This window comes from Vitis vinifera, chromosome 18 (assembly GCF_030704535.1).
Source record: "Vitis vinifera cultivar Pinot Noir 40024 chromosome 18, ASM3070453v1".
Taxonomy (NCBI): Eukaryota; Viridiplantae; Streptophyta; class Magnoliopsida; order Vitales; family Vitaceae; genus Vitis; species Vitis vinifera.
This window is the reverse complement of record NC_081822.1, coordinates 7,088,413-7,103,949: the sequence shown is the minus strand read 5'-3', so window position 1 is coordinate 7,103,949 and position 15,537 is coordinate 7,088,413. Positions and strand designations below refer to the sequence as shown.

The window sequence follows — 15,537 nt, the reverse complement described above, 5'->3', positions numbered from 1 at the left end:
AGAGCTAGAGGATTTGTTGTTAAAGGGAAGAGGTTCATTGGAGACAAAAATCTAGGGTCAAGTGGATGAAAGAAAGAGATTGCAATTCTAAGTTCTTTCATAAAGTGGCCAATGGAAGGTAAAGCAGGAAGTTCATTAAGTCTTTGGTCTCTGGGAGGGTGACTTTAAGCAACATTGAAATTATTTCAGAAGAGATTGTAAATTTCTTTGGGAAACTCTATTCCAAATCCAAATGTGCTTCTTGGAGGGTTGAAGGTTTAGATTGGGTCCCTATTTATGGAGAAAGTGCAGTTTGGCTAGACAAGCCCTTTTCTAAAGAGGAGGTACACTTGGGAGTCTTCCAATTGAATAAGGAAAAAGCCCCTGATCCAAATGGGTTCACTATTGCAGTGTATCAAGAGTGTTGGGATGTGATCAAAGAGGAACTTATGAGGGTGTTTCTAGAGTTCCACACTAATGGATAATAAATCAAAGTACAACTGCTACCTTCATTGCTTTGATGCCCAAGAAAAGTCAAACCTTTAAAATATTAGATTTTAGACCTATTAGCTTGGTTACAAGTTTATATAAGATAATTGTTAAGGTCTTATCAGGCCGTTTACGCAAAGTCCTTCATGAAATAATCTTTGGCTCTCAAGGAGCCTTTGTTGAAAGGAGACAAATTTTGGATGTTGTCTTGAAAGCCAATGAAGTGGTGGATGAGAAAAAAAGGTCGGGAGAGGAAGGAGTGGTCTTCAAAATCGATTTTGAGAAGGCCTATGATCATGTGGATTGGGGCTTTTTAGACCATGTGCTAGAAAGGAAGGGGTTCATCCCAAAATGGAGACCTTGGATGAGGGTTTGTTTGTCTTCAATAAGTTTTGCAATCCTAGTTAATGGAAATGCAAAGGGTTAGGTTAAGGCCACTAGAGGTTTGAGACAAGGAGACCCATTTTCTCATTTTCTTTTTACCTTAGTAGCAGATGTTCTAAGCAAGATGATGATCAAAGTAGAGGAAGTTGGGTTAACTGAGTGCTTCATTGTGGGAAAGGATAGGACTAGAGTGTCTTTACTATAGTTTGCAGATGACACCATTTTTTTCTCTAAAGCATCTCCGGAACATCTTCAAAACCTCAAGCTAATTCTTTTGGTTTTTGGGCAAGTATAAGGATTAAAAATCAATTCAAAAAAAACATCATTTCAGGTATTAATACAAGGCAAGACTTGTTGTCTAGTTTGGCTTCGATCCTACAGAATGTCAAAGTGGCCTTTGTCTTATTTAGGTCTTCCATTAGGAGAGAACCTACAGACAATAGGCTTTTGGGATCCAGTGGTTGAGAGAATATCAAGGAGGTTGGATGGATGGAAAAAGGTTTTTTGTCTCTAGGGGAGAGGATTACTTTAATTCAGTCAAGTCTGTCTCACATTTCAAACTACTTTCTCTCTCTTTTCAAAATCCCAATATCAATAGTCTCAAAGATTGAGAAATTGCAAAGGGATTTTCTTTGCTCTGGGGCAAGGGAAGGGAAGAAAGATCATCTTATCAGATGGGATGTTGTTTGTCGGCCAAAGAAGTTGAGAGGTTTGGGTTTCGGGAAGACTTCCTTGGGAAATGGAGGTTCCCAAAAGAAAGGAGTGGTCTTTGGCATAAGGTTATTGCAAGTATTTATGGGACACATTCTAATGGATGGGATGCCAACATGGTGGTTAGATGGTCACACAGATGTCCTTGGAAGGCTATTATTCAAGTTTTCCAGGATTTCTCCCTTTTTATCCGCCTAGTGGTGGGGAATGAGGAGAGAATCTATTTTTGGGAAGATCTATGATGGGGTAACCAAACTTTGTGCTCTCAATTCCCTGGTCTTTAGAGAGTTATTTCTATAAAAAAAAACCTCACCGTCTTAGTTATCCTTGGCAATTCTTATCCACTCTCTTGGAATTTTAATTTTCGTCGTAATCTTACTGATACAGAAATTGAACTCGTTCAAAGAATCATATCCTTCCTTAGTTCAATGCATTTCTCTCCTTCTGTGGCAGATTCAAGAGCTTGTTCTTTGTCCTCATCAGGCTTGTTTTTTGTTAAATCTTTTTTCTTGGCCTTATCAAATTTCTCAAATCCTATTTTGTTCCTTCCGACCAAGTTTTTGTAGAGTTCAAAAGCCCCTTCGAAGGTTAAGGCCCCTGCTTGGTTAGTAGTACATGGGAAGGTAAATACCAATAACAAGTTGCAGTTGGGAAAACCCTACAAATTCCTTTATCCTCAATGGTGCATTCTATGCAAGGGAAATGGAGAATCGATCGACCACCTTTTTCTTCATTGTCCTTTAACTATTGGGCTTTGGCACAAGCTCTTCAATCTAGTAGGGTTGGCTTGGGTTCCACCAAGGAGTATTGTGAACATGATGATTATTGCATTTAAAGGTTTGGGGAATTCAATTAGAAGCAAGACACTTTGACAAATCGTTTGCCTCACTTTGTTGTGGATGGTGTGATCAGAGAGAAACGCTACGATTTTTTAGGAAAAGGGGAGATCGAAAGAGATGTTATGGGATTTACTTCATTTAAAGGAGTTCCATCAAGGGGAATCTAGTAAGAGTTTTGTTTTAAGTTGGGAAGATGGAAAAAGGAAGTTTAGGCTCAAACAACGTTCAAATGAAGCAAGAACGTTCATCCTTTGTTGTTGATATGAAAGCAAGGAGGTATCGTTTAGTGTTCCCTGAAGGTAAAGGTATTTTAAGGGGTAGGCCACCTTAGTTGAGAAGCTCAATTCTCTAGGTGTAGTTACCCTTACTGATTCCAAGATTTCCTTTGGATCGGTCGTCGTTAAGGTGGAAAGCAGTAGCAAAGTTCCTATGGAGAAAGCAAAAGGGTCCTTTGTTAATGTTTTGAAAGCGAAAGCAAGAAGGTTAAGTGAGGTAGTTTGGCTCCAATTGAGGGGAAGGGATTTGCTAAGTACGAAGGAGCAATTGGATCGGTGTTTGGTTGGGAAGTGGGGAAAGCCTTCAATATCAGTTCTACATTTGTTGTTGTTAAGGAGTTGGGGGAGATTCCATTGGAACCTAAAAGGGGGAGTGAAGATTGCAAAGTTAGGAGGTGCATTCCTTTTCTTTGAGTTTGAGGACAAAGCAGAGGCAAACAGGGTGTTGAAAAGAGGGTTTCAATGTTTTAAGGAGAAACTTCTGCACTTGGAGAGGTGGGGCATAGAAGTGGGGTGTTTCCAAAAAGGTGAACTCACTAAGGAAGTCTGGGTGAGGATAGTGGGTCTCCTGCTTCATTTTTGGAGTTGGGAGGTGTTCAAAAAGATCGAGACAACTATGGGGGTTTATTGCAGTGGATGAAGAAACTTTGTTTTTTCAAAATTTCAATGGGCTAGGATCTTGGTGATTCCAGAAGGTTTAGTGGTCAGGTTCTCTACAAGTGATGGTTGGTTCATTTTGTTTTGTTGTATGACTATGGTGGGAAGCTCCACCAAAGGTATCAGAAATGGTCCCATTGTTTAGGAGTGGTAGGGGAGAGGCATTGGAGGTTAGGGATGATGGAGGGGTGACACACGAGCGGGTGGTAGAGTGAAACAACTGCAGCCAGATTTGCAGTGTGCAATGGCTGCCATGTCGTGTGGAGGTGGAGAATTTTTGTGAAGAAAGGATGTTGACACTAATAATTCTGATTCTACGTTTGTGGGAAGGTCAAAGAAAGAAGGTGGAAGAGGAAGTGTGGCTAGAGTTTTGAGTGGAACGGAAGCCTAGGGGTTTACAGGCCTTGGGAGAAAGGCGGGTAGGCCTTTAGCCCAAGGGGGTTTTGGTTTGGGACGGGTTGTGGAGGAACAAGAGGTAAGGAGGCCTAGTTCGTTTGTTGAAGTGGATCAAGCCAGCGGCGTCTTAAAAGATCCATGGGTGTGGGCCAGTCCAACAAAGATGGGAGTATAAAAGAGGCTAGGGCTTTTGGAGAGTCTAGATTCATAGAGGAGTGGAGGACTGACAAAGAATGATTTGATGGCTCTAGGTTTAGCAACAAGAAGGGAACTCAGTCGTCGATGATACGATGTTCATATCTCACTAACGAAGCACTTTTGCAAGAGACTTCCAGGTACCCAACTCCTTCTTATTCATTTTTCCTTTTGGGGAAGCAAGATCATTCTTCTTTTTCTTCTCTCTCTAGATTGGAAAAGGCACTTGTTACCACTAGTGGTGCGTCTCATGTTGGTTGTGGGACAAGGCGGGAAGGGAGGCAACACTAGATCCGTTAAGGGTGATTTTGGCGGATGGGGAGGGAAATGGAAGGCTCTTGTTCTTTGGGTATGGATTTGGGGGCTATTGAGGAGGTAACGGGAGCCTTGTCAGAAAAGGATTTGTGGGGCGAACTAGTGGAGGGAGTGGGAATAGACTCTACTGTGTTGGTCTTCTAGTTGTTTAGCTAAGTTTATCCATCGCTTAGGAATGCCAACGAAGGGGTTGGATGGGGAGATTTTGACCTTGCTCAAAAGGATGAAAGAGAGGAAATATCAAAAGGGGAAGATGGCTGGTAGAAGAAAGAAATATCAGAGTCCTCAAGGTTTGAAACAAAATTGAAAAAGTCGGATTGTCCTATGAACTACCTTGGAGTAGGAGGAGAAGAAAGAGGGGGGGGGAGGGGGGAGGGGGGCAACGCATCCAATTCTAGATGAAGGATTGAATATTATCCTAGAATGTAAGAGGGACCAATGACAAAGACAAAAGGAAGGTGAGAAAGGCCATGATTAAGAAGCATAAGATGGATCCAGTTTGCTCACAAGAAACCAAGATCTAAAAAGATGTCAAGTGAGCTAGTGCGCAATCTAAGGGTGGGGAGATTCTTAGAGTGGGGTGTTGTGGACTCAAGGGGAGATGTTGGAGGAATTGGGGTGTTTTAGGATAATAGGGTATTACGATTGGTTGGCATGGAAGTGGGCAAGTTCTCCATCTCGTGTCAATTTAAGAATCACGAGGATGATTGCAGTTGGATTTTTACAAGGGTTTATGGCTCAACCTAGAGGAGGGAAAGAGATTGCTTTTAAGGTGAATTGGGGGTTATAAAGGGGCTTTGGAGTGACCCCTAGTGTGTTGCAGGGGATTTTAACATGATTAGATATCATGGACAGTGCAATAAAAGAGCGAGATTGAATTCATCAATGAAACTGTTCTCTAAGATAATTGAGGACTTAAAGTTGAAAGATTTGTCGTTGGTGCAGGGGCCCCTTAACTTGGAGGTGGTTTAAATAATCAATCCATGTCAAGGCTTGATCGTTTTGCAGTATGTTCTCCCTAGACCTATGTCTGACCATTTTCCCTTACTTCTAGATGGGGGAGGACCGAGGAGAGGCCCATTTCCTTTTATATTTGAAAGTATGTGGCTGAAGGAGGAGTGCTTCAAGGACCTTCTAAAAATGTAGTGGGAGGGGTACAATTTTAGCAGGTCCTCAAGTTTCATTCTAGCTGCAAAATTGAAGGCCTTAAAGTTAAACCTTAAGGAGTGGAACAGAGAAGTTTTTGGCAAAACTGAAGTCAGGAAGGCTATGGCTTTGAATCAAGTAGTCCATTAGGATACAAAGGAAAAAACGAATACCCTACCCTTAGAAGAGGTGGAAGCAAGAAAGCAAGCTAGGGAAGATTAAAAAAATGAGTTTTATCATAAGAGATTTCATGGTAGCAAAAATTTAGGGAAGTGTGGCTGAAGGAGGGGGATAGAAATACCAATTACTTTCATAAGATGGCTAATACCCATAGAAGGAAGAATTATGTGTACAAATTAAGATTAATGGTTCTTAGCACTCTGAGGAAAATGTTGTCAAGGAAGGAGTAGTTAAAGCCTTTCAGTATCTATTTTTTAATCTAGGGGACTAGAACCCTAGGTTAAATGAGCTACTGTTTGAGAGCTTAGAGGCTCATGATGTTTTTAAGATTAGAGGAGCCCTTCTCTTAGGAGGAGGTTTTTGGTGCACTATTGAGTTTCAATGGGGATAAAGCATTAGAGTCGGATGGGTTTTCTATGACCTTTTTGCAATTCTCTTAGGATTTTGTGAAGGATGAGGTGATGAGCTTTTTCAAGGATTTCCATGAGCATGGCAATTTTGTTAAAAGCTAGAATGCAACCTTTTTAGTTTTAATTCTAACAAAATGGGCTGTTGAATACTTAAGGATCTTTAGGCCTATTAGTTTGGTGGGTGGGTTGTACAAGAGGCTAGCCAAAGGTGTTAGCCAATAGATTAAGAAAGGTGGTAGGAAAAGCGGTGTCTAAGGCCCAAGAGGCGTTTGTGGAGGGAAGACAAATTCTAGATTTAGTGTTTATTGCTAATTAAGCCATTGATTCAATATTGAAAAATAATGAGTGCAGTATTTTGTGCAAAGTTGACATAGAGAAGACCTATGATCATGTGGACTGGTATTTCCTCCTTGCGATTATGCAAAAAAAATCAGATTTTGGGAGAAATGGATTAGGTGGATCAAGTGGAGCATCTCCATAGTAAGTTTCTCTATTTTGGTCAATGGTACTCTATAGGCTTTTCTTAAAGCTCAAGAAGCTTAAGGGAGAGGGATCCTCTCTCGCCCAATACGTGATTGCAATTGAGGCGTTCTGTTGCCTCTTGGAGAGGGCAGTGGATGGAGGGGTTTTCTTGGGTAGTGAGGTGAAGTGAAGGGAACGAGTGGAGAAAGGGTTTAGATTTCCTATTTGTTGGTTTGTCGATGACACCATGGTATTCTGCCAAGCCTCCCAAGATCAAATGACCTATCTTTTTTCTTTTTTCTTTTTTTCTTTTTTATAAGTAAAGGATCAAATGACCTATCTTTGTTGATTGCTTAAGTGGTTTGAGGCCATTTTGGAGTTGAGAATAAATTTAGATAAAAGTGAATTAATTCACATCGAAAGGGTGGAAAATATTGATGACTTTGCTTATGAGTTTGGTTGTAAGGTGGGTAGTCTCCCGTTCACTTACTTGGGCCTACCTTTGGATGCACTGTTTAAATCAATAGCAATTTGGGATGGTGTGGAAGAGTAGTTCCATAGAAGGTTGGTTATGTGGAAGAGACAGTACATTTTAAAGAAACCCAAACTTGGAGTACTTTGTCTACCTTACCCATTTATTTTATGTCTTTGTTATGCATACCAAGGTCAGTTAGATTGACACTAGACCAGATTCAAAGGGATTTTCTTTAGGGAGGTAGGGCTTTGGAGCGGAAACCACATCTAGTAAAATGAGCGATTGTTTGCTTAGATAAGAAGAAAGGGGATCTGGGAGCTAAGTGTCTTTCAACTCTTAATAAGGCTCTCCTTTGCAAATGGAATTAAGGATTTGCGAATAAGAAAGGGGTCTTTTAGAATCAAGTAATCGGAGGAAAATATGGGGAAGAAAGGGTTGGTGCTCTCGAGAGGTGAGAAAGGTATATGGTGTTGGATTGTGGAAAGTGATAAGGATTAGGATGTTGCAAATGATGGGATCTCTTTTTTAGTGGCTAATCGATGGAAGGTGAGATTCTGGAACAATAAGTGATGTGGGGATTCTCCTTTGTGTGTGTCCTTCTCATCCTTGTTTGTTTTAGCTGACTCAAATGAGGCACAAATGGAGGATATTTAGGATTCCTCGACAAAAGGGAGGAAGGGAGGAAGGGGGGAAGGAGGAATGGAATCCTTGTTTCCATAGACCCTTTAATAATTGAGAGGTGGGTGCGGTTGCATGGGAAAAGAGTGTGGGAATGTGGAAGACACGATACTTTGGACCGAAACAAAGAGTGGCAAGTTTTCTATCAAATCTCTTTACAATGCCTTACAATCGTGCAGCTCCATTTCTTTCTCTTCAAGAAGCATTTGGAACTCCTGGGTGTAGCCTAAGATTAGCTTTTTTGCTTGGGAGGTAACGTGGGGTAAAGCTTTAACCTTAGATCTAGTTCAAAAAAGAGGATGAGCCCTAGCAAATAGATGTTTTATGTGCCATGAGAATGAAGAGACCATAGATCACCTTCTTATTCACTATGTCAAAATAAAGGTTTTATGGGAGCTGCTCTTTTCTTTGTCCCAGTCTCTTGGGTGCTTCCTTCGTTGATCAAAGAGACTCTACTCGGTTGGCATGGTTCTTTTGTAGGCAAAAAACATAAGAAGGTTTGGAGAACAGCTCCCTTACACATCTTTTGAATAGTGTGGAATGCAAAGAATAGAATGGCCTTCAATGATGACATGTTTTCAATCCAGAGACTAAAAAGTTCTTGTGTTCACTCTCTTTGGCTAAAGACAAAGTTGTTTATAGATAATTATCTTCTAACCTTAGTTTTGTTGATTGGTTGGGCTCTTGTTGAGGTTGTTTAAGCCCCTTCTGTTTGGTTATTCCTTTTCCTCTTTTTATTGTTTTGGCAAGGGGTGTATAGGTATTATATACCTTGAGTCACTCTTTTGGCGTCTCTTATTAATATATCTTTTTCTATATCTATCAAAAATAAGGTTCCATCAAGAGTTGGCTTTTTTCTTCGGAAGCCATTTAAGTATGGATATTGACATTAGATCAACTCAAAACAAGAGGACAAAATATGTCGAATAGATGCTATATGAGTAAAGGAGAAGAAAGAAAATATTGATCACGTCCTCCTTCACCGCTTGAAAGTAGTCATTTGTGGCCAAATGATTTACACTCTCTTTGAAATAGAGTAGATAATTCGCTCCTTGATATGGAATGCCCCCTTGAGCTAGCATGGACCCCAAAAGAAGAAGAAAGTTTGAAGAGTTGCTCCCCTATGTCTAAAACCATAGCAAAGGAGAAAAATGAAAGAGCACTAAAATCAAATAGCAATAGGGATGGTTGCATAAATTCAAGCTCACCACTAAAATCTCCAGAAGTAACACATGCACCTGTTTGACTCAAATTGCACCATCACGAAATACGTAACACTTGAGCAGATTCTAGAGGAGTTCTTTCACATAAGACTTGAATTTCATGAGAAAAGAAAGTTAGTTCTGTTGGACAATCTTGAAATGAAGTTGTTGAAACTAGAAAACAAATTTAGGTTTTATGTTTGTGGTTGTAAAAGGAGAGAACATTATTCTCAGCAACAGAAAAACAGTTGATTTTTTCCATGAGTTGCATCAGAAAGGTTTCACTCCTTTCCCAAAGAAATCCAAGAGTCAAAATTGTTGTTGCAGGAGTTACTGATAGTACAGAAGAAGCTCAAGAAAACTCAGAGGTTGTCAGCAAAGGAGAAGTATGGGTTACTAATTATGAGTACCTACTATCCATGGCAATTGGAACTTTGACACTTGACAAGGTTCAGGAGAGGTGTGCTGAATTTACGAAAATATAATGGCATGAATGGATGCAAAGAAGGGTAAATTATTAGTCAAATCCTTCTACACTCTCTCAAGGCAAGAAACATTTCCAATGGGAGCTATTTGAAATTTGATGACTCTAGCAAAAGTGGAGATTTTTGCTTAGAAAGCTTCTTGGGAAAGGTTTTGACTTCGGCCCTACTGCAAAGGTAAGGATACCCTGGGTGAACCAATCTTTTCTTTGTAAAGAAGATGAAGAGTTAGTTAATCCCATCCTTCTGCATTGTATCAGAGCTAGGGTCTTTTTTTTTCTTTTTTTTGATAAGTATCAGAGCTAGGGTCTTATGAAATTTGGTGTTTTCCCTGTTCAAGGTTGCAAGAATGATGCCGCATTCAGTAAAAGAAACCCTCTTAGGGCAGCATGCTTCTTTTGTATGGGGGAAAAAAGTTTGGAGGGTTATCCTGTTGTACGTGTTTCGGTCTTTATGAAAGGGGAAACGGAAATCATTCGAAAGCAAAGCAATGCCATATCAAACACTTAAATCCACGTTTTTTGTAATATCGTGCTGTGGGTGAAGAGGTACATGGATGGAGGTCCATGATGGATTTTATAGATTAATTAGAGTCTTCATGAAGGGACTTAATGTTTTTTATGTCTCCTCCCTTCTTACTTCACCTCTTGATGTCCTTTATATACATCCTATGTACTTTGATATGCTTTTTGTTAGGCGCTATTAATATGGTTTTTGTTTGCCTATCAAAAAAAAAAAAAATAGAAGCAAAGTCAGTGCTAAGGCTTTCACATGTAAAATGTTATCATTAACATGATCTCTGTAGAAAAATTCTACAATAATTGCACTTTTGGTACAGTCATAACGTTTTTTTTTTTTGTTTTTGTTAACGTTTTTTGACAGGCAAACAAATATCTATATTAACATCGCAAATCAAAAAGGATGCATTAAGGCTCACAGGAAAGATACAAGGAGCACCAAACAACAATTGAAAAAAAACTTCCTTCTTATTATCTAGAACCCAAACAATCAACTAAATTTAAAATAGACATTGAATTCACATCAATGGGCCTTTCAGTAAATCATAATTTGGATGGTCTCATGCTTGAAAACCAAGCACAATAGCAAGTAAACTCCTTCTGAAGAAAGTGTTCCAACCTTATCTGTTTCCCACATAATAACTTAAGGGGTTGTAGTGATAGAATCTACTGTTTTTTGGCTAGCCTTATTCTATGAGAAGTCTTTATGGCCAACCAAGGGTGTCTTAGATCATTAAACAAACAGTTTAATCTACGATGAGAATATTGTTGTGACAAAAAAATTCTACCAACTTCAACTAAGATTACAGCAGAATAAAGGTCAACTCCATCTATAATATGCAAAATTTAAATTCACAAATTTAAAATATATATATATACATATATACATACATACATACATACATACATACATATATATATAAGGAAATATGGTAGCTGGTCATGCAAGAGTCATCTTGGGAAATAAAAAAATGGAGATACAACAATGTGCCATCTTATAAAATAGTGCTAGTAGAGAAATTTTAGGACTTATTGCATGAATAGAAGACTTTTGTCTAGAGATGATTCAGATCAAAATCAACAAAGGAGCACAACAAGAAGATAGAATTGTAGGAAATATGAAGAAAACGCTTACTGGAATGTCAGCAGTAACAGAAGGCTGTTGGCCAGCCTGATGAACCGGTGTAACTAGGGCACCACTCTGACTTCCAGATGACAACCAAGGCTGTCCCCCAACAGGTGCATGCATTTGAGATATTGGTTGAAACTGCGCTGATGCATTAATAGTACTTTGTGGCTGGCCAAAAGAAGCTGGTGCAAACTGAAACACAGAATCAGGAAAACAAGTACCATAAGTAATGAAGGTACACCAAAATCAAGGTATGAAAACAATCTAATATGTGTAAGATCGTACAGTATACGATGATGAGAAAGGCATTCCTGGGCCAGCCAGACCAGGCATATGACTATTTAAAGGGGGAGCAGTTTGATTAGGCTGCGGCGAGCTGGAAGTAAGAGGTCTGTTTTGCTGAATGTATGGCATGGGAATTGGCTGTGATGAAGGTGCAATGGGACCAGGCTGGTTTGGCCTAGGTGGTAACTGCTGCATAGCTTGAGAAAACTGCGGCGGCTGATTTTGACCAGAAGGCCCTCCCACATTTGGTGAAGAAATATTTTGTCCAATTGGCCGAAATTGTTGAGAAGCTGCTGGAATGAACGGATGTCCTTGTTGTCCCGGAACCGCAGGTCGAAACTGTAGCAAATAGATTTGCATATAATGCACTTGTTAAAGCCACATGAAAGAACAGATGAAAAGAGTTACCATACTATACAAAGGGAAAGAAATTTACCTGCATAGATAATGGTGGACCAAAATTTTGAGGCCCCATGGATCCAACTGCAGGAGGCCGAAGTGGCTTTTCCAAAAAGAGGGGGAAGGAGAGAAGCAAAAAGAAACAGAGAGAGAAAGAGAAAGAGAGAGAGACAGTGATTCAGAGTCAGGAAAGAAAAACAGCAAAATGATTTAAACAGGAGAAAATATCAAGTACAACAAAAATAGGAAAAAACTGATCCAATTGACTAAAAACTCAAGCCAAAAGTGAAGTGCTATTTCCATATTCTAAGCAATTCAGCTAAAAAATGGCTCTCACTGAATCAGACCTTGTCAAGAACAATATAATAAAAATTGATTAGTTATCTCAATACTTGGTGAGGTTTTAATTTAATAAAACCTTGACCCGATTTAGCTTATTCAAGATGTGAATCCCCTGGGATGATTCAACTTTTTTTTTTTTTTTTTTGATAGATCCCTGGGATGATTCAACTTTGATACAACTAATTGATAAACGTGGGTCAATAATAATACAGTTTAAATATCATACATCGGCGGAACTTGTTTCAAGTTGAGCCAAGTTGAAGTCTTGCCACTCAATCTAAGATAAATGATAGAATCAGATTGGAAGTACCTGTGCCCCAGAAGATTGAGGATTATTGGCCATTCCAGCACATAGGCAAGCCTCTTCAAAAAGCTGCAAAAACAAGAATGTCACTAGAATACCATCCAATCAAAGAATGTTGTGGTACAAGGCTTTGAAAATTGATTAAGGATCAGGAAAATTGCTAGTGCAGATGCATAAATGAGAGAGAACACTAGCATCCAACCATGCCCAAACTATGTAAGTTAGCTTAATTGGATGAGTGACTCATCACCTATATAGCATGAACAAACACAAAATTTTGCATCTTCCATGCATTGTTATCAAACAGACAACCAAATAAAACTACTGTCTTACTAAGAAACATCAAGTCAAAAATACTTTTTTTTTTAAAGTAAAAGCAATTGTATTAAAAAGAAAAGAGTATACACAATGTATATAGAAGCAACCAAAAAGCAAAAAGACACAAATACACAAAAACATACAACCGCACCCTACAAAGTTTCTAACCAATCCACAAAATAAAGCATTGACATAGAGTCATCCCCAATGTACAATCTAACCCAATCCCAAAATAGATACAAAAAAAAACTTTTTAAAAGAATGATCTAAACTTTCACAAATCTCAAAGGCTCTCCCTCCAAATGGTTCAAAAAAGGCATAAAGGAGCAACCTTCCAAGCTTTTTTCCTTTTTCTACCAACAAAAGAGCCTTCCTAACTCAAGAGCAACCCTCTCACCTAAGAGTGCATCACCCACTGCATACCAAATAAAACAAAAAATCAGCTGCCACAAAATACGAGCTTTCAGACAATGAAAAAGAATATGATCACTTGTTTCTTCTTCTTTACACATGTAATATCTATTAAGCATCTTCCAATCCCTCTTTTTGAGCTGATCCTAAGTCAAAATATTGGCCCAAGTTGCCTCCCAAGCAAAGAAACTAACTCTAACAGGAGCCCAAGAGTTCCAAACTATACAATGAGGGAAAGGATTTGCTCTCTTACTAGCCAAGGAGGAGTAGAATGACTTAACTAAAAAAACACCACTCTTTGTGTCCATCCACTCCACTATGTCCTCAAAATCCGTAAAAAGGGAATGATCATGCAGACTCCCAAATAAGTTGTCTACTTCCTCCAACTCCAATCACTCAACTGTCTAATAAACCTAGGATTCCAACTACCACCATCCCAAACATCAACCATCTGAGCATCTTTAGAGGAAGCTATAGAAAAAAGATTCAGGAAAGCATCCCTCAACTGCAAATCCCCACACCATACATGAAAGGTTTCTTCCTTTTTTCCCTTAACACTCCATAATGTTCTAACAAAGGAAGAATGTACATATATACTAGTGAAACACATGAATTGCGTCTGCTATTTGAATATGCTGGCTATATTTGTTGTTTCGGCATGCTACACATCTAAAAAATACAATGCAAAACAGCATATATGTGATACTACCTCCCAATAGAGCTTCACTGGATAAAACATCTCACAACCACTGTTCCTAAGGTACCAAATTCATACCTGTCTCCCCATCTCCCAATCATTTATGGAAATTCAATCTGTATTTGACACAATATAAAATATGTCCTCATTTATTTCCCCTCATAAGAAATGCCTTAGCTTCTTATTAGTTATTACCATACCAAGAAACTGGCTACAGCAATCCACAAGGATATGGATTTAACCAGAAGCTATTTCCAAAGATCCTTATTCTGGGATATACCATGCCCTACACAAGAGGATCATAGAAGTTAACACTCTGTATTAGAGTAATACACTTCTATAATCTCTGTTGTCTTGCCCTTGAGGCCTGGTTCAAGTGGCAAAGGGTTGGGATGGGTTTATAGGAGGTTCCAGGTTCAAGTCCCAATGAGGACAAAAAAAGGAAAAAAAAATACCTAAATCAATGCCAAACTGATACTACATATGTTTAAGCATTAACTAGAGACTCTCTCAAAATAACTATTGCCAAGCCATTTAACCCCAAAATGAAATCATTACCACACCCTATATGAAAAATAAATAAATTCACTTTGCAAGAAATTGGATAGACCACTAGTAAGATTGAGTTCAACTTAAATCCAAGAAAGGACCCATCCACGAAAGGACCCCATCGACGATTTTGTGAACACATCACAAACACCCATTGACCAGAAAATACAAATCTTCTTTTGCTTAATTTAAAATGTGATTATATAAATAATACATTGCAACCCAACTTCAACCCTTTTCAAATTTAGACTTCCAGGAAAAAGTTATTAGACTCTAAACAGAATTAATTAGTTTATAAGCTTTTGTAAAATCATAAGACAAAATAATCCATTCAGGACTACACGATTCTAAACAATAACATGATAAAGACTCTGGCCATTCTGACAATGAAGGTTCTTTAAATTTGTAACTACACTCAGATCCCACTGAGAACGAAAAACAGAACCCTAGAAATTCTAACATTCGCCTCCGGATAAAACTCTGCTTGCTCCATGTGGAGAATCAATTCAAGAAACGGATAAACTTCATGCACTAACAACGGCATATCTCGCACGCCAAGCTCTCCATTGGAGGAGCAGAGAACCGTAACAACAGCAATTGGCGTGCGTGCGAGTGTGTCTCCACGCAACCAATTCCACCAACACTTCCAAAACAAAATCAAGATTTTCGAACCGAAAATCCAAATCAAATCCAATTCTAGGGTTTCTACACAACGAATTAGGGCTCGATACGGATAGCAAGAAACATGCGCAGCGGGCTTACCTGAAAGAAGATCGGAGCAAAGATGATTCAGGCAGAGCGCAGCGGCGAGTCGGTGAGAAGGAGAGCTAGAGGTGTATAAACCCTAAGGACCCAGTTGCATCCGAGTCGCAACTATTAAGCATGGGTTTGCACAAGGAGACTTGCACACGCGCACTGCATTCTAGTCCGGGCCCACCACCTCTATATACCCATATAATTTGTGTTAAAAGACCTTAAAAGCTGTTTTTTTTTTTTTAATTTGATGGTAAAGTTTTCTCTTTGTTTCATTTTCTAGAAGGTAAAGCTGTTTTGGATGAAGCCTTATCATCCTAATTCCTATATTATATTTAATTTTTAATTTTTTTTTTTTTTACATTTATATTTATATTGATCATAAAAAGTGAATAAAGTGATGGCTTACTACACTATTAAAATATATTTCTTACTTAAATTCATTATTTATTAATTTAAGATGGAATAAAATAATAATTTATCTTATAGAACCATTATTATAAACAAATAAAATTATATTTAGAATTTATTATTTTTACATAATTTTATAGTTTTAT

At 38.7% G+C, this 15,537-nt stretch overlaps 1 protein-coding gene across 1 annotated transcript in view; it reads right to left on the bottom strand.

The window, feature by feature from the left end:
* Positions 1-15,175, bottom strand: part of LOC100243779 (pre-mRNA-processing protein 40A) — a 39,442-nt gene extending 24,267 nt beyond the window's left edge. Inside the window, exons 1-5 of the mRNA XM_010666182.3 lie at positions 14,990-15,175; positions 12,259-12,321; positions 11,644-11,709; positions 11,208-11,546; positions 10,929-11,114 (exon numbers count right to left, since the gene is read on the bottom strand). Of these exons, the coding sequence (XP_010664484.1) occupies positions 10,929-11,114; positions 11,208-11,546; positions 11,644-11,709; positions 12,259-12,291 (624 nt within the window). The 5' untranslated portion in view covers positions 12,292-12,321; positions 14,990-15,175. The remainder of the gene's footprint in view (positions 1-10,928; positions 11,115-11,207; positions 11,547-11,643; positions 11,710-12,258; positions 12,322-14,989) is intronic.
* Positions 15,176-15,537: the final 362 nt, after the last annotated feature.